The sequence below is a fragment of the Girardinichthys multiradiatus genome, chromosome 21, assembly GCF_021462225.1.
Source record: "Girardinichthys multiradiatus isolate DD_20200921_A chromosome 21, DD_fGirMul_XY1, whole genome shotgun sequence".
Classification (NCBI taxonomy): Eukaryota; Metazoa; Chordata; class Actinopteri; order Cyprinodontiformes; family Goodeidae; genus Girardinichthys; species Girardinichthys multiradiatus.
In genome coordinates this window covers 37,560,718-37,586,591 of record NC_061813.1, presented here as the reverse complement: position 1 = coordinate 37,586,591, position 25,874 = coordinate 37,560,718, and the positions used below count along the sequence as shown (strand labels likewise).

The window sequence follows — 25,874 nt, the reverse complement described above, 5'->3', positions numbered from 1 at the left end:
TTTATTACTATTACTTGAGTTTCTTAGTTTTGTTAAAGCGAATATAAAATTTCTATATGTCCACATATGTTTGAAAAATACAGGTGGTGTCCTATTCTTTTACATGGCAATGTGTAATGGCACCTGTACACACACAATTTATCTGTAATTACTGGCTGTATTAAATACGCCTTGGAGATCCAGCTCTCCAAGGCAGGTCTCATCTGTCCAGCTACGCCTCAAAGTCATGGAAACCTTTTCAGTACATTATGTAACCATTTAAAGAGAGAAGACAGATGGTAGATACAATAAACATGCTGGGAAAAATAGCTTTAACCAGTAAAGGTCAATGTTTTCCACACCTCCAGAACAGCATGTTCTCCACAGGACGTTCAACAACCATTTACACATAGCAGTGGTCCAAACAAGCTGCAGAATCAACTGTTTTGTCAGGGACTCACAGCCCCATGGACAGAGACAGTGGTTGTTGAGGTCACTAGAAACTGAAATCGATCGTAGTAGAAGTCCAGATTCCATCTGTTCAAAGGCTCAGCATTGCTTTCTTTAAAGTCCACTTCAGACTATTTTTTCATAAAATACCGAACTGGAAAATTTTTAAAAGATACCTTCAAATGGCAAAAAAAAAGCAATCGAAGACATGTTGAATATTATTTGTTCTCTTGCAGGTGAGGATGAAAATCTTTTAAAAAACCTTCCTTTACAAAGATAATGTGATCATCTTCTCGACTACCTGTCCATAGAAGATTGTTTCTTTTAGCAGCACTCAGAAATATGTGCAGTGACATTATACCACCAGAGACTTGACCTCAGCACCGTGCAGGCTTTTATCCACTCTGTGCTCAGCTGTATCAGTGAACCAAGAATTGCTTTATGACCAGAAGAAAGCAACGATGAGCTTTTCTTTTATTCAGAGTGAAAATCTTTGCTGATCCATTTTATGATATAGTTCTTCTAACATTACTTGTATTACCTTCATTATTGTAATTATAGATTTGCTGCCAGAGGTTTATATCCTATATATATTGGGCTTTTAACTATTTCTATAAACTGTCCTTTTTCCACAGAAGAATATTTATACTGCAAGCCACTATGTGCACAACACAATTTGTTTTGGATTTTCTCTAAAGCACAAAGGGTTAAAAATGTCACATACAGGCTCAAAATATACATATAACCTCATCATAGTTGGTTAACCATCCTTTTGCAACGTGTGCCCCAACCACAGGCTGTTTGTGACCATCAACAAGCTTCTGCCAAGATTCTAGATTAATTTTTTGACCATTCTTAATTTAAACTGGTTGGTACCTGGAGAGGAGCCTAAGTTAAGGAATACTCCACACATTTTCAACAGGGTGGAGGTTTGGCCTTTGGGGAGAACATTCTACAAGCTTAATGCCAGCCCGGCTTATCCTTTACACAACCAGATTAGATGTGTGTCTTGGATCCTGTTAAAACACCCCAACTATGCCCAAGTTTCAACCATCACCCAGATGATTTGAGATAAAGTTGAAGGATTTCTATGTTGGTATGTCTTTTACACCTTTCGTGTCAATGATGCCACAGGAAAGTAATGCTCTGGCATTGGCTTACTTCATATTCAATTCAGTCGAGCTTGAAGATGTCAATTTTGTATCAGGAGCCTTTTTCTTGATCAGCAGCTTCTCATTCCTTGTGGATATAAAATTAAGTTCTCTGTGGGCAGTGTGTTCCAGCAGTTTCCAGTCATGGGAGGCTTGAGCTGGATTGTTCTTCAACACTTTCCGTTTATCTGAGGGTGACAGAATAGGTCAAATAGTTAAAACTGCACCCTGTGGATGGAATAAAGAAGAAGAACATGTCAAATCTGACAATTTGACATGAGCTAATTGGCAACAATGGCAAGAAGTATATTTGTAGGAGTCAATCCTAAGGACACTCCACCTTCCTTTAAGCATGGTGGTGGTGGCATCATCATGCGTAAAAGCTGGGTCAGTGCCAGAAAACCATAGCTTTTATGTGAGCTCTGTCAGTTCTAATGGGATAAATAAATGTCCACCCAGAGTTATCTCTGAAGTCTGTTGATGGCTACAAAGAGTCTCTGCAACTCGTTAGGGGATATTTAACCAAATACTATACATTGGAGATTGTATGTATAATTCTGACCCTGTGTGGATTTGAGAAAATTCAAAATTGTTGTGTGTTTTGAAGTCATTTCACTGTGCAAGAATAGCAGTTTAAATTATTAAGAGCCCAGAATTAATTTGGGAAGCTGATGATGAGTAGACCTCTGTCTGAAACGGTATTTAGAGTAAATTTAAAGTGGTTTCTGATAGGGAACATGGTATTCCTTAAGCTTTCTATCCTTCATTTAAATCCAGAAGTTAATTATATTTGGTGTTGATCCCTTTTTTAAATTGTGTTCTCTTATCTGCATAAGCTCAACCATTTTAAGAATATGTTGAAGTGGATTCCGGTTTGTTAATTAAAAGTGCCAAATAAAACTCTTACATTTTTACTGAGATAGAAACATGCACATGAAAAATCTCTTCCACTCAAATCTTGTACTCATTTTTCACATTGGTCAACAGACTCTTTTCCTTTCAGTAACTCTCATCTTTCTTTAAGTAATTATATTTTAGGTTTCAGAATTTGTTTCTGCAAGGTTGCGCTTGTTTGAAAATACCTTTTATATAAATTAATGTATTTTTAGAAATATCCACTTACTAAAGGTGTAAAATAATAAAAACATTAGTTGCTTTTAATTCTCTGGTCTAGTAGTTTCCATAAGTCCTCTGCCTTGGAGCTGATTCTCCATGTTACTTATGTCTTTGCACACGTGTGTAACCTGAACAAGTTACTGAATTGTTGTTGTTGGCAGTCCTTCTTTCTTTGACTATTCAGACTATTGTTAATGGTGGGAATCAAAAGGATGTTGGCACAGAATAACCTCTGGAAAATAAAAGAAATGGATGTTCAGTGTGGGGCTCTATTAAACCTAATTATGGAGCTGAAGCACAGTCAACGTCTGTCTGTGCCATTTGCAGCTTTTATCTCCCTTATCAGTGCCATTAACTTTGCAGCAGCTGCACGTAAAGCAGAGCATCTGTTCAGAGTTTGTTTTTGAGCTAAAAGTCAACAAGTTGGGCCTTGTCAGACTGACGGCTGTTCAGGCGATGTTACACAAACGTGTTGATGTGGTTGTTTATAATTTTGCAGTAGCGATCTTGAGCAGTAAAAACCCTAAGAGCTGGTCATGTCACATTTCAGACACTCCAAAAATGAAATGGCATCATTCAACCCATGATAGGTCAAATAATTGCCCTAAGTATGGATGAATTTTGACAGAAAAATCTCCAATAATAATAATTTTTGCCCATTTTGAACCATGTGCTTTCCTCACACTGGTCACTGCGGTGAAAATTGCTAGAATGATTTGGGGTGATTGCATGAAATTTATTGCACCATGCTCAGAATCCAGTTGGTACCTCTTCACATTTTTAGCCTGGAACAGGAAAGAGGAGGAGTAGTAGGTCAAATATTCAGTGTCCAAATAAAAAATAAAAAAAATAGGCTGCAAGAAAGTCCATGCAGCGGTATCTATTTTCCTCCTCTCTCTTTAACTCTTCCAATTTTCCTCTGCTCTTTCACTCTTTTTTCTGTCTTTCTATTTTTCTTCTCTCTGCTCTTCCATCAGTCTTTCATAAGGTGGCCAACAGGTGCAAATGCGCATAAAATGGTTAAATGAGCTGCAAACACCAAACACGCTAAAAATACATAAATGATGCAAACAAATAAATACAAAAAACAACTACAAGTTACAAAACAAATGCGAGTTATAAAACAGTTGCAAATGAAAAATGCTGCAAATAGCAAAACAACTGAAAGTTAAAAAGCTGAAAACTAGCTCCACAAAACAGAAGTGCACCAGACCACTAGAGGAAGTCTAGAGGGACCAGAGCCTTAGTAAACATTAACTGGACTCCTATAGCAAATTTAGACTGAAGATAGAAAATGTGAGTTTTCTTTTTTATCTTTTTAAACACTTATTTTTTACAATATTAGAGAACAGCAGCATATTTACGTCCGTAGTATTAACATTCTAGTGACTTTGATTTATAATAGTTTGCATTTCTCTATTACCTGTAATGGTAACAGTAGTCACTGTAGCAATCTTGAATTTAACTTTAGCTGTTTTTGCTATTTGCAGCATTTTTCCATAGCATTTGTTTTGTAGCTTGCAGTTGTTTTTTGTGTTTGCATCATTTATGTGTTTGCAGCGCGTCTTGTGTTTGCAGCTTGTTTAACCTTTTTCACCTGTTGGCCATTGTACTTTCACCATTCTAAAACAGAGACATAATATAATCAAAGTCCCCTTGAAAAATATTAGAATGTATCCTAAAAATTTACAATTTGACAAATAAAATAAGATTTTTATTTCAGATACCCTTTATTTTTTGATGAGAAATTAGGGTAATCCTAATATAATCTATTAACTTTTCTTTAATTATTTGACCAGTTTCCTTAGCTAAAATGCCAAAATTGCTATATTCAGCAAAAAACACAACTATTTTTACTTTGAGCTACAAGCTAAATTAACAGAAGAAATGCACATTTAACCAGGTGACTCTCTCCCTCCTCATCATTCTCAGTTCATGCAGTTCTTACCTTATTCAGTTTCTCTGTTACTGACTTTCATTTGTTGTCAAGGAACGTTCATATGTCCAAATTGAGTAGACAACCCTGTTTTAAGTGACCTGTCCCTGGAAATTGGGGATGTCTGGTCATCCTAGCCAAAAAAGACAAAATTAAATTTATAATAGTACCATGAAATAAATAAATGTACCATTAAATGTCCCATCAAATAATTAAATGTACTATTTACCATTTATTTACTACATTATTAAATAATTCAATATACCATTAAATTATGAAAGCACAATTAAGTAATTGTGTTCCTTTTAAATAATTAAATATACCTTTTGAATTTTTACAATAAATAGTTAAATGTCATTTAAAAAACACATGTAATTATTTCCCTCTATATTTATTTATGAAATAAATATAAAGGGAAATAATTATATGTTTTTTTTAGTATTTATAGGGGGTGGCCAGTCTCTGGCACTGTTATTTTGAGGGTCACAGGCTGAAATGTTTGGGAACCCAAAGTTAGATTAGAGTCAGGTGAGTTTCTTCAGATCTCCCATTATCCAAGGTACCTGTCCGTCTCCTCTGGTCAATTCATTATCAAGATCCAAATAAAAAGGAAACAAATGAAATGTATTGCACCACGCTCAGAATCCAGTTGGTACCTGGATTCTGAGCGTGGTGCAGAATCCAGGTAGCTTATGCCACAGCCACTTCTGACTGTGGCATAAGCCTTCTGACGGAAGCACTCATAATCTAACAAATAAACATTACTTCCCTTCATGTTAGGGTAAAAAAGGTATATTGGCCCAAGTGGTCTGACAGCTGCAAAATCTGAAAACGTTTGAAAACATGGAGATTAAAGTTTCAATCATCTCCAATCCCGATGGAATATAAATGTTCAAAGAGAAATAAACCTCTCACAAAGATTTCTGTACAATCGACCACTTCTCAGTTTTCAGTTCAGCAGTAGAATTAAATCAGCAGCGTGTCCATATGGGACCTTAAAAACATACAAAATTACAGAATATTTTAAAACAATTGAAATTCTTCCAATCAGACACTTTCTCTGTGGAACAAAAAACAAATTCAGATTATTATGGGAAGTTAACAGAAGTGGTCTGAGAATGTTTTACCTTGAGGTCAGCTGAGCAGCCTGAAGGACAGTAATGTTTACTATATTGTCTTTGACACCATGGATGTATCTTTAGTTTAGCATATTTATTACAGCTGGGAGGCTGACAGCATATCAGAGAGAGAGGGTTAGTTTATGAAACCAGAAATGGTTCTCTAGCCCTCGTCCTGGAGCGCTTGCTTCTGACACAGAGAGATAGCCAGAATACTGCTCCTCTTAGTCGTGATCCCTCAAAGAAGATTCAGGTGTTGCCATGACTTATTAGTAATCTTTCAGGATATAGTACTCTATATGTGACATCAAGCATTTTCTGTCGTATCTCCCTAGTGTGATTAAACAGTGCCCTGTGTTTTGCCAAAGCAGGGGGATAATCCAGGAAGATTTGCAAACATATGCCTGCAGACTGGAGCTGCTTTGGCCTTTTGTAAGATGTCCTTAGTGGTGAAGTTTTAAATTGAGTGGTTTAGGTGGTTCTTTGAGACTCGTTTTCATGCGAAGAGTCCAGTCTTTCTGGGTTTTAAAAGGTAAATTTAGAAAAATAACCGTCTTGCTGCAGAGAATGGGTCTTGGCATGTGGTTGAGGCAGATGGCTTCAAAAATCTCTGAGGACAAAATAAAAACCAGAATCAAGGTAAACAATTTGTTTTAACAAACCAGAGGGCGTACAATTTACATGTGGAAAAACCTGCTTTTAGTCAGTTTTATTCAAGGTGGAAGTTAAAACATCCCAACTGTTTTCCTGCCAGAATCACAGGGGGAAAAACCAACATCTGGGCAGTTTGGGCATGAATATTTAGAGATTCATTAAACTGCTTCAGAAACCCAGGTTGGATTGTGAAACGCAGACTCTTGTTTTAGGATAATTAAACAGTATTTAAAAAATATCCTCCCTATTATTGTAACAGCTTATAATAATGGGGAAGATATTTAGTCATAGTTAGTGATTAAACATAAATAAATTAACTGTTGAAGTGGCTTTGTGTTGCCCATCTACTGTTATAAAGTGGCTTATTGGTAGGATGCTTTTATGCAGTAATAGTAGCAAATCTCTGCAGCTGTTGTAATCTATAGGATGCATGGAAAGGCAAGTGCATCCTATGCATTCATTGATATTATTGTGCTTAACATTAGTTTTACAGTCTCATTAAATCATAAACACTGACAGCAAACATCTCCAAGCTCCTGGAACCAATATTTCATAAAGCAGCACTAGTTCTAAAAACTAGTGAACACCATCAACAGAGTCATGGTTGCCACATGGCAAATGTAAATCAGTGGATGATAAAATACATGACTTTTAAAGCAGCCCAGTCTGCGTTTTTAAAATTATTTTCTTACTTCTGGTAGCAGCTATCTATGCTAATGTGCAAATTCTACCTTTATGTATAACACAACCAAGTGGAGATTCAGTTCAAACTGATTTTGTTTTTTTTTTCATCATCTCTGTTGTTTGCTGAGTGATGAAAACATCATAAGCAATCCCATCTTCTAAGCAATATTTCATTGCAGTTTGAATGCAACTTGTTGAACATTCTTTAGCTTCTAGCTGTCTGAAGGTTCTGCTGAAAAATAATGTAAAGTATACAATATCTTCTATTGTGACCCTAATCCAACATGGCATTGTCATAACTGAAAATGAAAACTGTTCGAAAACAGATACAGTTATGTTGATATATTATAACATAAATGCAAATTAGTTGTTTTTTTTGATAGAAATAAAAAAAACAGACACCAAATGTATATAACAGTGTTGAAAACCGGAGTCTGTACTGCAAATATTTACATAGTGGAGAGTCCTTTCTGCAGCACATGGCAGCGATATAAAACCCTATGCTTCCTTTCAGGATGAATTTCTGACAGATGCAGCCAAATGAGATAAATCCTCTGCAGAGCCAGCCAGAATCATTCAGTTCTAAATGAGGTGTCAGAAACTAAACTGATAATGAGTCTGAGTTAATTAGTCAGAAATGTAGTCACTGATGCTTTGTCTTGGGCCTAATTGTGCTTTAGCACTGTTAGAATACTAATAACGCTCCAGTTACAAATAAATAACATAGCAGTCTATCAGTCAAGTACACCTACATGTTGGGAATCAAAGGCAAGAGCTGCAATCAGCCTTTTTAATTAATAGTGATTGTAAAGACTTAGTAATAATCATTGTTCTTAAAATAGAAGACATTCTCTGCAGAGCAAGATGCTCTCATTTGAAACAAACCTGGGAACTATATGACCTCTATGCAAACATTAAAGGTTTTTTCCACCAAAGTAATATTCAATTTTCTACAGTGTGTCTTCCTGAGTGTGCATTTGTAAGGCTGTACGGTCAAACTGACCAAATTCGATTTGGTCAGTTTGTTTTTGCAATCTGGGTTTGAAGTCCTTATCAGTGAACCCAAATGTCCTGCCGGTGCGTCAAAGCTGAATTAGCTGTAAAACAGAAAGGAAAACAGGACTCTAGATTCACTCAGAAGGCAGCATTGTGCTGCAACATTTCCAAAGCAGCAAGACGCGTGAAAGAAGCAGAGTTTAAACTCTCTAAAGCCATTCTAACAGCATTTCCCTGCTGCTCCCCTCAACAGAAAATGGATGAACTATTCTTGTGCAAAAGGTTTTTGCTAGAGGTAAACACTTCAGGAAATACTACAAACTAATGCAGTCTCTATTTTATCTTTAAATGGGAAGTTTTAATAATATTCTCTTATGCTTGCAGATTAATTAGAAACAACTGTTTATGTTAGTTACCTTGAAGTCTGGAAAATAAGATTTGCTCATTCTAATTAGAAACACAAATCCATATGCTTTTGACTCTTATAAGAGTGTATTCATGCCATTTTGACTGTTATATGTTAATTAACCCTTCTAAGGATACTTAAGTTTTAGTATCCCAGAAATGGGCTCATTCTGTTTGTTTTAAAACTGTTTTTGGGAACAAATTATTGACATGTTTTTAAGAAAATCAGGTAAACAACACCAACGAATGAGCCAGTTTCCATTATAAAGAAACCAGTATTTCTGATATTCCAAAATATCGGTTGCTTTATCTTTGAAACTGGCTCATTTTGGTTGTTGTACGATCAACACCCAAATGTGTGGTTGTTTCCTTTATCTGTGTGCAACATGGGTTTGTGTAGCATATCTGAGGTGAAACTAAGGTCAACACTGAAAGTGAAGGGGTCAGATGTGACACATGGTGATATTATTGGTGAATTCTAATGAGAAAAGTCCTCATCCCAATATTTCGAGATTTCTCATACCAACAAAACGACCCCTCCTAGTGTTTTCTCTCAGAAAAAGTTTTTTTGATTATAAAAATGCTTTTCCTAGTTGAGTTTTTTATTTTTTTTTATTATTCCTTCAAAGCTAATAGAATCAACCACTATCCAGGTTCATTTTGGTTTTTTGGTTTTAGGCATTTAAAAACCCTCCAAATATTTCCATTATTTCAAAACAAGTTACATTAAAAAACAAGCAGAATACGTCAATTTAGAGTCTCAGTAAACTGGTATTTTCATTAGACCAAATCTATTTATTGTGCCTTTTAATTCAATTCAATTCAGTTTTATTTATATAGCACCAATTCACTGCACGGGCTGCAGGGTGGCGCAGTTGGTAGCACTGTTACCTTGCAGCAAGAAGGACCTGGGTTCAACTTCCGGCTGGGGGTCTTCCTGAATGGACTTTGCATGTTCTCCCCGTTTATGTGTGGGCTCCTTCCGGGTACTCTGGCTTCCTCCCACAGTCCAAAAACTGTTTGGTTAATTAGTCTCTTTACATTGCCCTTAGGTATGAATGAGTGTGTGCATGTTTGTTTGTCCTGTGGCCCGCCTCCCACCCATAGACTGCTGGTGATAGGCACCAGCTTCCCCATGAGCCACTATGGAAGAAACGATAAAAAATGACCGACTGACAATTTACAACACATGTCATCGAAAAGCACTTTACAAAGTCAGTTCAATTGGATCATATAGATTTCAAGTCAGGTACATACATTCCAATTAATTCTGAATATCAAACAGTGCAGTCAGATTCAGTTTATTATTCAAACTGGTTAAAAAGTTTTTCTATCTAAGGAAACCCAGCAGATTGCATCAACTCAGTGACTTGCAGCATTCACTCCTCCTGGATAAGCATGTAGAGATAATGGACAGTCGCTGGCGTTATGCTGAGCATGCATGTAGCGACAGTGAAAAGGAAAACTCCCTTTTAACAGGACGAAAACTCCAGCAGAACCAGGCTCAGTGTGAGCGGCCATCTGCCACGAGCGACTCGGGGTTTGAGAGAACAGAACAGAGATCCAGGAGTACTTTCTATGGGAAAGAAAAGTGAAACATTAATGGTTGTATCTCCTTTAGTGGCTTCATCTAGGAGAGAAAGACAACTAAACAGATTAACTCTGAGCCAGTTTTCAAGTCTAGAGTATGAAAGACAGTTAGTCACAGTAGAAGCTCAGTGTTAGAGTTAGAAAGCTGATAAATACAGACAAGTGTAAAATAAGGCACAAGTGAACCAAGTAAGTTTGACTTGCAAGGGAGAGACAGTCCTCTGCCAGAACGACTTCCTTCCCACAAAGGGAGAAGGCCTTGCACCAGCCTTTTATTTACAACTTGCATTCCTACAAGTAAAAAGCAGGAATTGGTTCAGCCAATTCTTACAGAGATTTCAACTTAACAGAGTAGTCATTCCCATATATGGTATAAGCTTGTCATGTCCAGAGAGTGATCCACTCCAGACCACATTCCTTAACTTTCCACAGACCCTTTGTCCACACTAACAAACAATCACAGGAATCATCTTGACTAGAGTAGAACTTAAAACATAAACCTAGTTTAAACTAAACAATGATAATTTTTATACATTTTTCCAACACTCAGTCAGTAGGTCTAGGAGAGACAGGGTTAAACACTGAAACACAGGGCCAAGTGTATCATCTGTATAAGGTGAGCTTTAAGCTGTTGGCAGCAGCAGCTTGGATGATGCCCCCCTCCAGGAGGGTGCCACAGGTAAACACAGAGTCAGGCCAGGTGTAGCTTCTAGAAAGAGAAAAAAACAAAGAGAGAACAAGGTTAAAAGCTGAAATAACAGCAAATAACACAAAATTGGAAAGTAGTATGAGAATGTAGCAGAGAGAGTGAAAGTGGTCATTATGTCCTCCAGAAGCCTAAGCCTATGGCAGCATAACTACAGAGATAACTCAGGATAACCTAAGCCACTCTAACTATAAGCTTTATCAAAAAGGAAAGTTTTAAGCCTAGCCTTAAAAGTAGACAGGGTGTCTGCCTCACGGACTAAAACTGGGAGCTGTTTCCACAGGACAGGAGCCTGATAACTAAAGGATCTGCCTCCCATTCTACTTCTAGAGACTCTAGGAACCACCAGTAAACCTGCAGTCTGAGAACGAAGTGCTCTGTTAGGAACATATGGACCAATCAGATCTCTGATGTATGATGGAGCTAGATCATTAAGGGCTTTATATGTGAGGAGGAGAATTTTAAATTCTATTCTGGATTTAACAGGGAGCCAATGAAGGGAAGCTATAATACAAGAAATATGATCTCTCTTTTTAATTTTCATTAGAACTCTTGCTGCAGCATTTTGAATCAGCTGAAGACTTTTAACTGCATTTTGTGGACATTCTGATAGTAAAGAATTACAATAATCCAGCCTTGAAGTAACAAATGCATGGACTAGTTTTTCAGCATCACTCCTGGACAGGATATTTCTAATTTTGGCAATGTGCCGGAGGTGAAAGAAGGAAGTCCGAGAAACTTGTTTAATATGTGATTTAAATGACCAGTCCTGGTCAAAAATAACACCAAGTTTTTTTTACTTTATTACCAGAGGTCAATTTAATGTCGTCCACATTAATTGGTTGACTAAGCAGTTTCTTTTTTAAAGATTTCGGTCCAAAGACGAAAACTTCTGTCTTGTCTGAATTTAGAACCAGAAATTTTAAAGTCATCCAACTATTTATGTCTTCAAGACATGCTTGTAATTTATCTAACTGGTTGGGCTCATCAGGATTTATGGATAAGTAAAGCTGAGTATCATCAGCATAACAGTGAAAATGTATCCCATGCTGCCTAATAATTTTACCTATTGGAAGCATATATATAGTAAAGAGAATTGGCCCAAGTACTGAACCCTGTGGTACTCCACAATTAACCTGGAGTTTAAAGATGATTTATTATTTACATGAACAAACTGGAATCTGTCAGACAAATAAGATTTAAACCAGCCTAGCGCTGTTCCCCTGTGCTGCTTTAAAGCTGCACATTAACTAAACTGTTGTGTTCATATTTGGATGAACAAATTTATATTCACCACAAGTTTAATTATCATTATTTAATTTTCATAAGTTAGTTTGTCTTTTTAACATACAGCAGGTATGATTTGGCCTCTGAAGTTTTTTATTTAGCACCTACAGTTTATCTCTTCTGAATCAGTTGAAAGCAGCCCTGTTTTCCTCTCTACTTCCCAACGTTTTTGTCATTTTAAGGGCATTTACCGGCCTTTCGTTGTCCGATGAGCTAACCCCTCCCTCCTACTTCCCTATGTCTAAAGGGATTGCTCAATCCAGCTCTCCATCCAACGGGTCCGGACTTCCCTAAACCTGAAAGGTCTCACTAAGCAGGTTTACTGAAAGTTCTGTTTAAGCTGGTGTCGGGAAATGACTCGCCTAGCCTCTGACAGCCTTCATCCAAAAGTCTCGCCCTTCTTCAACTGGAGGTCTGGACGACCGAGTAGCCTCTCGCAGTCATCCACACCTTCGACAGTCACTTTTGTTCACGGCTGCTCATTCCCTAATTTACAACTGGCTCTTGGTATATGGGCTAGGTTAATTTTAGTAGCTCGGCACGAGCCCCAAGGGCGCTGTTTTAACAAACTTGACTAAGGCAACTTATAAAAACCTCCTAAAATATCTTAGAACCAGGCAACAAGACTTTTTACAACCAATGAAAAACCAACAATACGGTGACTCAAATAATTGAATGTCCACGATTTAACTAGAATTTTATATGCTTTCTTTAATTAGTAACGCTTTTGCTGGGGTCAGTAACAGCTTAAATTCGGCAGCACAAAATAATTTCAATAATAGAAATGAATCAATCAACTCAACCTGTCTTTCCCTGATGCTGAAACTAGTGGGTTTGAAGACGGAGGCTCATCCATGCACCCGATGGGGATGTTTCTTCGGGTAACGACGAGTGGTTTCTTGAAGGTAATACGACTTAATCTTCAGTTTTCTTCCTTTAAGTGGCAGGCACTAATACTCCAGGCTCGATGGTTAAACAGGATCTTTGTTGTTATATGTCTCTGAAGACAGTAGTTTCCAGAGGCTGAAGAGTTGAAGGAAACCCGGAGACATAAATGAGGTTGATTCAGGACTTCCAGAAGCCTGAAACTTAGAGCAATCAGCTGTTCACCGATCAAGTTCACTTCTGTTGTCTGGATAAAAAGGCTTTAGATGAAATCAGATTCTTAATTTTGGGGCACAGTCCTTTCTGGGCTCACGGGTTGATCCTCTTCTTTAATGCAGTCGATCAGTGGGGCTGTGTCTCTGTTCCTTTTCCATCCAAGCTTCTTCTCTCCGTCAGATCTTGTTCGCTGGTGTGATGGAAATTCTTGCAGTAAGCATTTCAAAGTGTATGACCTTTGGTTTACCTCACTCCTGTGAACATCTGTGTTAGTGGAGGAAGCTGTAAAAGCCATTATCAGAAGTTTAATGGTTAAGGACATTTGTTACGGTGATGCCTCGGGGAGAGTAGATGGTTGTTCCTAGGTAACCTTCTCACCTCTGAACCCGAGAAGGGTTTGGGTCATAAGACACAGACTCTTTTGAAGTTGAGATAACACTGTCATGTTCTGGTATAAATACTGTGTGTAAATGTTGATCGAGGCTCTGCTTCACTGACTAACCTCAGTGTCAGGGTCTTCAAACGCTGAATGCCTTTGAATAAAACTTATAAAGACAAAGTCCGGATTTTCTCTTGTTATGAGTCAACTTCTACCCACTTTGATAAGAAAATTCCACAACAATTTTAGCATCCCGAACAGGATCTAACGTGCCAGAGGAGACCGCAGGATGGGACACGGACGCCTAGCCAGCCTGAGAGTTGTTCTCAGTCCACCTCCATTTTACAGAGGGGAGTTCTGGTGCCCGCCTGCGGCTTCTGGCCGATTGGATCCGAACTATTTGTCTTCAAATATATCTGGGTGAGAAGTTACTCTGTATGATATAATGTATATTATTATTTTTATTACACATTAACCATCATCTCCTAACTAATTAATTAGGTTCCAGAGTTGCGAGAGGGAGGACATCAGCTGAGGGCCCAGTTACCCTGCAAAAGGAATTGCAGGGAGGTTCTTATTGGTAACAATAAGATAAAGCAAAACACAGGGTTTTGCGGGTGGTTTTTAGCAAATTTCTACACCTCATAAAGGAGAAAAGCAAGAGGGCAGACGTGCCGCTGAACGGGTAAAAAAAATGGTTCCGGAACCTTGAGGCATCAGGGGTGTCTCCTTCTTCATACTCTGATTTATAAAATAATGAAAGGAAAAAGTGGGGATGATTGTGTTAAATGTGCTTTAATTTGGAAGATAAGTTTGGTTTTTCACAGCGTGGAAGTTTGAGTGTAAATAAGTTAAATAGTTTAAATAGTTTCAAGTAAAACAGTTGATGGAAAAATTAAAAAAAACATAAGAAGAATATTAAAAAGCACAGAATGCATCAATTAATGGGTTAAAGAGTTAAAACTTTCCTGAAGGAAGTTTCGTTTGTCTTAAATATTGCCATCAGTCGGAAAAGAAGGTAAAAGTGAAAAGGGACATTAGAGAGTCGAAAAGAAAGTTGTTTTAGAAAGGAGTATAGTTCATGTTGTGGAAGGAAGTGACAGGCAGGTGGACAACTGACTGACTGACTGACTGACTGATGACTGATAATATTTCTTTGTGCAAAATCTGAACCTATACTAAACTTCTGCCTCTCTCACACACAAATACACACATATATGGGATTTGAGTTCAACATCTGCGTTTTTGAGTCTGGATTTTAGAAACCTGCCCTTCTCCATGGCTACTCCGCCAGAGACGCTTCTCCAGCACGGCCTGAAAGAGAGAGATCTGCCTTCCTGCTTGTTGAAAATCGCAGTGTGAGTTTCTATAAAAAAAAAAATGAAACTCAGAAGAAGTCTGGACCCACTGAGATGGACAACGATCCATGCTGTTTGCAAGAGCCAGAAGAGCGATACACTGGAATTATATTGAAAGCATCTTATGCGGGCGGAAGAGAAACCGAAGAGAGCAAAGTTTCTTCTAACCCTAAAATATTATTTTAGGGTTAGAAAAGTATCTTTAAAAGGGTGATAACTTAGCTCATTTGATACTTTCCAGTTAATTCTTTCAGAGAAACAAGTTCTCTTTCATCGTGGAATATTCAGGGTCAATTATTATAGTTATTAAAAGTTATTAAAAAGCAGAGGAAGTTACAACATTTCCAAAACTCAGCAGTAACCATGTGTTTCTATGTTATTCTCAGGACAGATCTCATGAAGGAGCATTTTCAAAACCCAGCACATGCGTAAAACCTGATGGGTTTCTTCTTCAGATATTATTTTCTGTTGTCAGAGTTTGTATCCCATAAATCTAATGGGTAGAGACCTCATTAAAACAGTCTTAGTTCTACTGCAGATGGTCTTCATACAGTTTCTGACACAGTACTTATAGTTTGGTGCAGTTTTTGTCCGCAAGTGTTAACTGACGCTTATGGAAAGTACAAATTCATTGTTTTTCACAGCAGCTGCTGGGAAGAGGTTATATTTGGGTTTTTCTTCCTCTTCTGATTCATGCAGCGTGTTTATTTACACTGTACCTTATATCAGATCCTGAAAAAAAAAAACAATGAAAGGTTTGGTTCTGCAGTTTCCTTTTATCTCCCTTTGGAGAAGGAAAGGACACCTGATCAGTTCTGTGCTGCATAGAAATATTAAAACACTTGTTGTTTTCTAAGATATCACCAGCTAAAAACTTTTAAAACTTTGAGAGTAATTGGTTTTGTTAAACACATTTTCCTTGGTAAAACAAACCTTTAAAATTAGAATGAAAAATGGGGTTATTTAGAAAGAATCTGATTGGACAGTGGTACCACACAAAAATTAAACTAATCTTATGTTTCCTAAAAGACTCTGCATGAAAAGGCCTTCAGAACCGTGGAGTTATTTTCCACCACAGTAACAAGTTGTTTAAGCATGTTTTTCCTTTATTAAAAACAGATCTGGTTTTTGTTTGTTTTGTTTTTTGGCTTTTTAGCAAAATGTTTGTCTGAAGCTTCTTATGAACTGGGTTAGAAGCAAATATGATCTGAGGTAAATTAGGAACTGTGAACTAATAATTTTAAATCTGATTATTGTCCAAGCAGAAATAATATATTTAGCCAATCCTTCAATCTCTGCAGAAAGTTAACACCATTGTTTAATGCAGTAGTACTCAACTTGTGGTTCCTGGACTCCTGAAGCCTGTAAGCCATAGATTTTGGGTCCATAAAAATATAATATTTAATTAAAGGTAGGCTGATTACCTATTAAAATAGATCTAAGCCAATGATGAGTTCCAGTCATTTGGTGGCTTTAAAATGCAATAATACTCAAGATTTCTACTCTGGGGAACACAGATTGGGGTTGAAATGTTTAGTTTTGGAACCAAGGTTAGGATTTTTATAACAGAATCAAGACAAGTAAAATCCTTCATTTTAGGAAAAGAAAAGAAATAAAGGCCCTCTTAACAGTAAGAGGATGGTCGGCTCAAACTCCAGTCCCCTTGTTTGATTTCTTAAGGTTTAAAGATTAAAAGAATACATAGGAGTACAAAGGTACACAAGGTGATTTCAGATTACTAAGAGATAAAATATTGGAACATTTATCAGCATTTGGATTGTAAAAGAGGGGTTCTAATAATAAGTTTTCCCCAACTCTCAAAATTTAAATAACCCAAATTAAAGAAAATGATGTTTGTTCTTTTTTAAACACTATGTGGGAAAAATCCAGTTTGGAGACAAGCTTCTTATCTTAATTTCTGATTAAGTCAAACACTGCAGTTTTTGTTTAGTTTGGGTATACCATAAAAATGTCAATGCCGACTTTTCTAATTTCTCCTCGGGGATCAATAAAGAATCTTTTAATTTAACTTGAAATTCTGCAATACAGCTGCAATCAAATTGAGTCAAACAAAAAGAGAACTATAACAATAACTCTCAGGATTATAGTTATTATTATTACAGAGTTACAGTACAAAGAATTAGCAAAAGGTATCAGCATCAGTGAATTTGGATTCATTTAAGAGAAAACTGTTGCTGTGCTTCTAAATACTTTGAGATTTTTTATACTATGTGCACTCATTTTAAAAAAAGGATCCTGACGATTGTCATAACAAAATTGATCAATTATAGCATTAAAAGATATGGCTGAGAAAACATATTCTGAAAAGAGATTGTTAAAAATTTCTTTGAATTCTTGAAGCTTCAAATTTGGCCATTTGTTTGTCTTTGATGTTTTGTTTGTTTTGTTGGAATGAATGTTTGTTTATACAGGTCCTTCTCAAAAATTTAGCATATTGTGATAAAGTTCATTATTTTCCATAATGTCTTGATGAAAATTTAACATTCATATATTTTAGATTCATTGCACACTAACTGAAATATTTCAGATCTTTTATTGTCTTAATACAGATGATTTTGGCATACAGCTCATGAAAACCCAAAATTCCTATCTCACAAAATTAGCATATTTCATCCGACCAATAGAAGAAAAGTGTTTTTAATACAAAAAACGTCAACCTTCAAATAATCATGTACAGTTATGCACTCAATACTTGGTCGGGAATCCTTTTGCAGAAATGACTGCTTCAATGCGGCGTGGCATGGAGGCAATCAGCCTGTGGCACTGCTGAGGTCTTATGGAGGCCCAGGATGCTTCGATAGCGGCCTTTAGCTCATCCAGAGTGTTGGGTCTTGAGTCTCTCAACGTTCTCTTCACAATATCCCACAGATTCTCTATGGGGTTCAGGTCAGGAGAGTTGGCAGGCCAATTGAGCACAGTGATACCATGGTCAGTAAACCATTTACCAGTGGTTTTGGCACTGTGAGCAGGTGCCAGGTCGTGCTGAAAAATGAAATCTTCATCTCCATAAATCTTTTCAGCAGATGGAAGCATGAAGTGCTCCAAAATCTCCTGATAGCTAGCTGCATTGACCCTGCCCTTGATAAAACACAGTGGACCAACACCAGCAGCTGACACAGCACCCCAGACCATCACTGACTGTGGGTACTTGACACTGGACTTCTGGCATTTTGGCATTTCCTTCTCCCCAGTCTTCCTCCACACTCTGGCACCTTGATTTCCGAATGACATGCAGAATTTGCTTTCATCCGAAAAAAGTACTTTGGACCACTGAGCAACAGTCCAGTGCTGCTTCTCTGTAGCCCAGGTCAGGCGCTTCTGCCGCTGTTTCTGGTTCAAAAGTGGCTTGACCTGGGGAATGCGGCACCTGTAGCCCATTTCCTGCACACGTCTGTGCACGATGGCTCTGGACAGCAGTCAGGTCGGCAGTCTTACCCATGATTGGGGTTTTGAGTGATGAACCAGGCTGGGAGTTTTAAAGGCCTCAGGAATCTTTTGCAGGTGTTTAGAGTTAACTCGTTGATTCAGATGATTAGGTTCATAGCTCGTTTAGAGACCCTTTTAATGATATGCTAATTTTGTGAGATAGGAATTTTGGGTTTTCATGAGCTGTATGCCAAAATCATCCGTATTAAGACAATAAAAGACCTGAAATATTTCAGTTAGTGTGCAATGAATCTAAAATATATGAATGTTAAATCAGGATGATATGTGACTTATTTCTAAGTGAGACATTGATGAACTGAATAACTAAAGTTTGTGTTTTGTTGTTAATGGAACTGAATTGCAGTTAAAACATCTGGATTTTCTTTATGTTGCTTTCATTAAATTCATAGTGACACATAGTTATGTCAGAATTCATTTCTTTGGTTCTATGTAATGTGATCTTGGTTACTGGAACATTTTTGTACAAACGTTTTGCTGGATTGTCGCTTGGGTTGGACCCTGCGCCAGAAGAGGGGAATGTCAGAATAAAGTAATATGGAGTTCCAAAAGTTTTAGCACTCATGGGAAAAAGGGTAGCTCATACCTCCAGTGAGGACTTAGTGACAATGCGAGAGAAACGTTGTACTTTGTTTATATAAATGGTGCATAGCTCCCTAAGACCACATTATGAAAACCTCTCTGAAATTATGGTGTTGATTCTTTTGTGAAATTTTATATCTCCACAGATTAGACCATCTTTGAAATTCTTTTTGGGTATTCTGAAACTATGAAATATTGACCTGTAATCAGACCTTCCTCAAACATCATGTCACATTTTTGATATTCAGAATATTTAGCTGATGGTCACTGCTAGTATATCAGGTGAAGTCAGAAGATCAATTCTTTGGATTTTGTTGGATGTTTTGATGAAGTTCATGTAGTTAAGCACTTAGGTTTGAGAATGGGACTTTGAATTGAAAATTAGCCAAGTGTTGTGAAGGCTCTACCTATTGTTCTCACTTATATGAGATTGAGACAAAGGACACAGACAAATCTCAGTCCTTTTGAAGTGCTGTGTGGCAGGTCTCCTAATTTGGACATGGGGATATTGCCAAGATCATTTTCTTCCACATCTTTGTGTGAAGATAGGATGTTGTTTTACTGTCAAAACCTGTCCACTGTGTTTTCTCAAGTTTCACAGACGGTGAAGGCTGCATTACCAGAAACAGCTACTTCCACCCTCCAGTCCTTTATTCCTGGCGACTGGATTCTGGTCAGAGAATTTAGGAGAAAACACTGGAAGTCCAGCGCTGGAATGGCCCATATCAGATCCTACTAGATACCCAGGAAAGCTGCAGGAAAGCTCTAGCTCCTCCAGCTTCATCTGGCGTCCAGGACACAAGTCATCTTCCAACTGGATCATTCACGGCTGAAAGGTGTGAGGACAGCGGACCACCACAAGACAAAGAACTGTAAGCTGATCACTGGCGAGTGATTGAAGAGGTGGTTGAAGAACACTGTTCTTACAAGGGCACAATAATCCCTTGGGCAGTGCAACGTTATTTCAGAATCTACTTAAGGCCATCGCATTGCCTGAAAGTTAGAAATCATAAGGTCATTTGCCTCACTGCACACACACCACAGTGAGAGATTCTTTCCTCCCACTTTGACAGCGAGACTGACTCTGAGGAGGAAATCTCGGATGCTTTTATCTAACTTTTATGTTTATTGCTTGATATTTATCATTATGGTATTATTACAAGTTTTAATGTGTTCATTTCCACTGTTGTTTAGTTGGACTATGGAAGCCTAACTTCCAGCAGGTTAGAGTTCCTGTTTCTAAATATATTTCTAGAGGAGCTTCCTACGACCGCCCACCTGTACCAGACTGGTAACAGGGCAGCTTGAAGCCACTCAGGAGAGACAGCAGGATTTTTAAGTTTTGTTTATAATTTGTTTTCTTTGGAAAAAACTGTTTGCTTCCAGTACCAGAAGAAAGGACATTCCACTTCAAGGTCACGATTCAGCTATAGATGGGTTTCAGGAGGATGATGTCATCACGCACGCTACCTTGCTACCGCCATGTTGAGTACCAAACGCTAAGCTCCGTGGCGCTTTCTCTCAGACCACAAATGGATCGTTCTCATTTAAATCCCCACGAACTTAAACAATACAATGAAAAAATCGCTGTTATTGGATGTGATCCATACGAAGTTCCTGCAGACTGTTTTCAACACCTTTCATCAACTGACAGGCTTCCAGATTTTTCCTTCCACGACTTATGCATATATCTGATACACAACCCGTCTTCATACACCGGGGAAAGTCTGAAAGCTTTTAAAAGCACGGATGCCTATCGATATTTCACGGCTGGCTGGGTCATTGACCCGAAAATATGGTATCAAAAGAACAAGAAAATATTCTTGTGTAAAGCAAAGGTAAGTTGTGTTCTACTGATCTTTATGCTTGATGTAAACAACGGCTAACACTGTTAGCATTGCAAAGGGGTAAGCTAGGATCATTTAAATCATCCACTGAAACATAGAGCAGGACTAATGATTAATGTAAGAGTGATGTTAAGGTCCTAAATAAACAATTTTGAAATTTCAAGGGGTGGGTGAACGAACATCAAGCTTCTGACTGTTGCAAAAAGTCACGTAGGTGGGGGGGGGGGGGGGGGGGGGGGGGGGGGGGGGTTCCGAGTACCTGAGGTTAATATGTTGTACTTGTCCCAAGAAAGTTAAAGTCTCACACTCATCTTGATAAGTATTTTCTAGTTCTACTTTACTAATAGATCACATTCTTTAACTTCAGGTGAATCACTCTCAGGCCATAAATGCCACACCCACACAACCCTGGGTTGTTGTCAGAGAGGATGGGACAGTGCTAATGGCTCACTGCACCTGTAAAGCAGGATTGGGTGAAGCATGCTCCCATGCAGCTGCACTGATGTATGCACTACTGGCAGCAGTCAATGTCAAAGATGGACAGTCCAGCACTCAGAAGGCCTGTGCCTGGGTCATTCCAGGCAAAACATCTCAAATCCAGTATGAGGAACTGAGCAAAATATCAATGACCAAGAAGAATAAATCAAAATCCACTGCACTGCCCAGCATTCCTGTCCCTTCAGAGGATGAATACACGAGGTTCTTCCAACAGCTGCAAGAGTGTGATGTCCAGGAAATAAATCCCAACGGAACGGCTATTTTGTCTATCATCGCGGGTCACTCTGACACATACATACCAAAGACTGTCCAACTGAACTTGCCACAACCTCTGACAAGTCTCTTCTCGAATGCAAGATTACAAGCAGATTTATCATCACTACTGGTAGAGAGTGAAAAGGTCTTTGATGATCTTCAGCTAACGGAAAAAGAGGTATGTACATTGGCTGTCTAATTCTTCACTAAATTTGTAAAGAACTTCCTTATTTTTTATATTATTGGTATATTCAATAAGATTACTACACTTTTGGTAAAAGCTTCTGGTAAATGCATATTGGGTAAGTACTGGTATTAAGTATACTATTTGTACTTTGCTTAACACAAGGGTCCGCAACCTAAGGCTCCAAAGCCACAAGTGGCTCTTTGGATCTTCCACAGTGGGTCTTGATAACATAGGCTAAAAATAAAAAAGAACCAACTAATGTTTTTTTTTTCCTGAAGACCTTTTTAAAAAACTACTTTTTACTTAAAAGGTTGTGTAACATTTGTGGCTCTAAACGAGTGTTATTTAGCTGGGCCGAGGGTAAATTTGGATCGTAAAGGTTGCAGACCCCTGGCTTAACACTAATATAAACAGATGTATCAACATTAAAAACTGTATTTAACTAATCTTCAGTGTTCAAAACATCTTGCAGTCATTTTCAGTAGAAAAGGCAACTAGAGAACAGTCAGCCAGTAAGGTGTGGTTTGAGCAAAGAGCAGGCAGAGTCACAGCATCGGTCTTCCATGAGGCAGGCAGAACGGACAGTGCCATATCCTTGATTAAAAGGATTTGTTACCCTCGATCCTGTCAGGTTTCTACTGAGGCAGTGAGGTAAAGACAGAAGTGCATATGGAAAGGCTACATAACCAACCAGGTTTACCCAGGGTTGGTTTTTATTTAATGTTTAAGGGATATTGCAGAGTAACAAAGTTATTATCATTACACTTCAAAGACTTAAGTGATGCAAGCTCAAGATAAGATCCCAGTCCTAACACTTCCACTATTTCATTTCTGCTATGTCGAAAAGTCAGGTAATTACACAGTTAGATAATGTATACAATGCATAATTAGATCATGTTTGCATAACAGCTAATGCACAGGTTTTAGATGTGAAGTAGTATACTCTAGGTTGTGATTGTTGTAAGTAGGAGTCAATCTAATTCATGTGTAACATCATTTTTCTAGATGGGGAAATCTAAATGAGCCAGTAGCAAGGATACATTACATCAAAGCGTTGCAAGATCATCACACAGATTTCCAGGTGACAACAGCAGGCCTCATCATCAACACATCTTTGCCGTGGATCGGTGCATCGCCAGATGGGATCATTACATGTGTCTGCCATGGTAAAGGTGTGCTTTAAATAAAATGTCCCTTTACCCTCAAAAATAGCTCTCTTGCCAACAGCTGTAACACTGACACAAACTTCTGTCTGGTGGAAAAGGACAATGTGATGACACTGAAGGCAAATCACAAATACATGTCACAAGTTCAAGCCCACATGCGTATTGCAGGTGTACAGTATTGTGACTTTGTTGTGTGGAGTCCCACTGAAACGTTTATACAACGCATTCAGTTTGATGACGTGTTCTTCAGTGAGACGTACAGCAGAGTAGTGCAGTTCATCAAAACTAGACTTCTGCCAGAACTTTTGGGAAAGTACTACACGGTACCACGCACAGTGGTCTCCCCAATCTCAGAGAAACAGCCACATTCAGGATGCTACTGTGGTGAACCACAGGGAGCTCCAGAGGATGTAGTCATCTGTGCATCAAAACTATGCAAGCGAGGACACTTTCACAAGTCTTGCTTGCAGATGACAAGGATTCCAAAAGTGTGGAAATGTTATGAATGCAGGAAGATAAAGCCAAACTGAGGAACTACACTGTTATGCAACAGTCATTGTACAAAGCTAACATAAAAAGATATTCAATAATATTTAGAATAAGGTTTTGTTTCCTTTTGTTCTGATGCCAGAGTTTTCCACTTCTAAACATGGTGTCATTCCAGTAATCCCACTTCGGGTAATTTTCCAACTAAGTCGAAATACCTTATTATTAAGGTACTGCGATTGTCTTGTGATCTTTTAAAGTTGTGTTTAACCTGCCTTCTTTATTCCCTATTGTTCTTATTCTAATGATATACTTGAAATAAAATCTACACTGAGGAGAGGGACAAGCATAGATGAGGAGGGAAGAGGAGAGGAAGGAAGGGAAGAAGAGGGGCAGTGGGAGAGGAGGGATATTCTAATTCCAATTCTATTATTTTGATGTACTGTAACAAGATAATTGGAATTAGAATATTCAACCTCTCTTCCTGCCTCTCTCCTTCCCTTCCTTCCTCTCCTCCTTACTATCCTCTTTCCATCTCTACTTTCAGTGTATATTTCATTTCAAGTAGAACTACTGCAAATAAAATCTATGTTGTGAGGAGAGGAAGATGAGGACGTGGGATGATTTTCTTGTCTTGTTTTTAATCCTGTCTTAATTTTGTGCGTTATTAAAATCACAATTGAAAAATGGTGACATGTTTCTCATGTTTCTCTTCAGTAGTAAACCTTTAAAACATTAAATATTGTAATAATGAAACAAGTATATTGTTTGATCAACAAAAGTCAGATTTATTTCAAAATGAAATACTTTGTGTGTTGGGATGTTTAATTCAGCATGTCATCACTCTGGTGGAACAACAGGAGGGCAAAGATTACAGAGGGCACAACACACTTTCACCATTTTGTCTAGTGGCGTGAGTCCATCTGAGGCTGAATAACAAAGTGATATGGTTATGGTTCCTTGCAAAATAGAGTACTTATTCCTTACAAGTCCTATAATTCTCTCCACATGGATGCGCACAGCTGCCAGTCCTCTCGACGACTCGATTTCTTCTGGGTGAAGCTGTGCTTTTTCATTGGTAAAGGCAGGTATCGTGAGTTGTGCATTGACAAGTCCTACAGAATCTGCTACATTAAACCCTCTGTCAGCAAGAACCACATCCCCAGGGGATAACAGGTCAAGATATCCACTATGCTCCGTCACATACTTATCACTTGTCCTACCACCCCGACCTTTTGAAACAAAGCTAATGACCCCTTGTGGTGTTATGGAAATGAGATACTTAACTGTATTATGATGTTTATATTGTGAATAGGTTTGTGCACGTGCTCTCATCTCTTTAGGTCTTTCAATGAATATCTCAAAGCAGTCAATAATACTAGTGCAATTTTTGAAGTTTTTTCTGTAACACAAGGGAAGACTAATTAAAATCTGATCTCTGCTTGGCCACCTTATAATATTACACAGCCGGAAATACATAACATTCAGTGTGTTGTTGAAAACCCTACTAGCGGTTGATGTTGATGTATGAAAACAATGACCTAGAAAGAAAAGTGGTAAATTAATTCTCAAGCGCATTAATGTTAGTAGAAACTGCCGAAAAGGTGACAAACATGACTTAACATTAAGTAATGGTGATATAAAAGAGAATACAACAATCAATTTACAGTAAGAAGGCAGGCCAGTTAACTTATTGACTTTCTCATCTTTGCCTTGGAAACTTTCTTTACTGAATGTTAATGAATCTACTTCACCCTTGAGTTTACAGATTTCAGTCCTTAATCTCATACATTCTTCATTGAGTCTTTTAATTGTGACTTGGCAAGAAGCATTGGTACAGGAACCATCCATCGCCAATCCAACCTCCTGTCTGTCTTCTCCTCCATCCTGCTGGTCATCATCATCCACCTCTTGTCTGTCTTCTCCTCCATCCTGCTGGTCATCATCATCCACCTCTTGTCTGTCTTCTCCTCCATCCTGCTGGTCATCATCATCCACCTCTTGTCTGTCTTCTCCTCCATCCTGCTGGTCATCATCATCCACCTATTGTCTGTCTTCTCCTCCATCCTGCTGGTCATCATCATCCACCTCTTGTCTGTCTTCTCCTCCATCCTGCTGGTCATCATCATCCACCTATTGTCTGTCTTCTCCTCCATCCTGCTGGTCATCATCATCCACCTCTTGTCTGTCTTCTCCTCCATCCTGCTGGTCATCATCATCCACCTCTTGTCTGTCTTCTCCTCCATCCTGCTGGTCATCATCATCCACCTATTGTCTGTCTTCTCCTCCATCCTGCTGGTCATCATCATCCACCTCTTGTCTGTCTTCTCCTCCATCCTGCTGGTCATCATCATCCACCTCCTGTCTATCATCTGCTTTTCCCGTCTCTCCTCTGTCAACATAAATCACTGCTCTTTTTCTTTTTAGAGCTTGAGTGTGTTCAAATCTGGCCATTTGATAAATCCTCTTTCGCTTGTT

At 38.3% G+C, this 25,874-nt stretch overlaps 1 protein-coding gene across 1 annotated transcript; it reads left to right on the top strand.

Annotated features, from left to right (window-relative positions):
- The first annotated feature begins 20,360 nt into the window (after positions 1–20,360).
- On the top strand, positions 20,361–23,863 carry LOC124858315. Its single transcript, XM_047350305.1, has 3 exons — positions 20,361–20,795; positions 21,172–21,735; positions 22,750–23,863. The coding sequence occupies exons 1-3, from the start codon at positions 20,391–20,393 to the stop codon at positions 22,765–22,767; spliced, it is 987 nt and encodes a 328-aa protein (XP_047206261.1). The 5' UTR covers positions 20,361–20,390; the 3' UTR covers positions 22,768–23,863.
- The last annotated feature ends 2,011 nt before the right edge of the window (positions 23,864–25,874 follow it).

Excerpts from the sequence above, each read along its gene's own strand:
- LOC124858315 (XM_047350305.1), top strand. The coding sequence starts at position 20,391 with ATGGGTTTCAGGAGGATGATGTCATCACGCACGCTACCTTGCTACCGC. Across the intron at positions 20,796-21,171 it reads TATTCTTGTGTAAAGCAAAG|GTGAATCACTCTCAGGCCAT; the intron begins GTAAGTTGTGTT and ends CTTTAACTTCAG.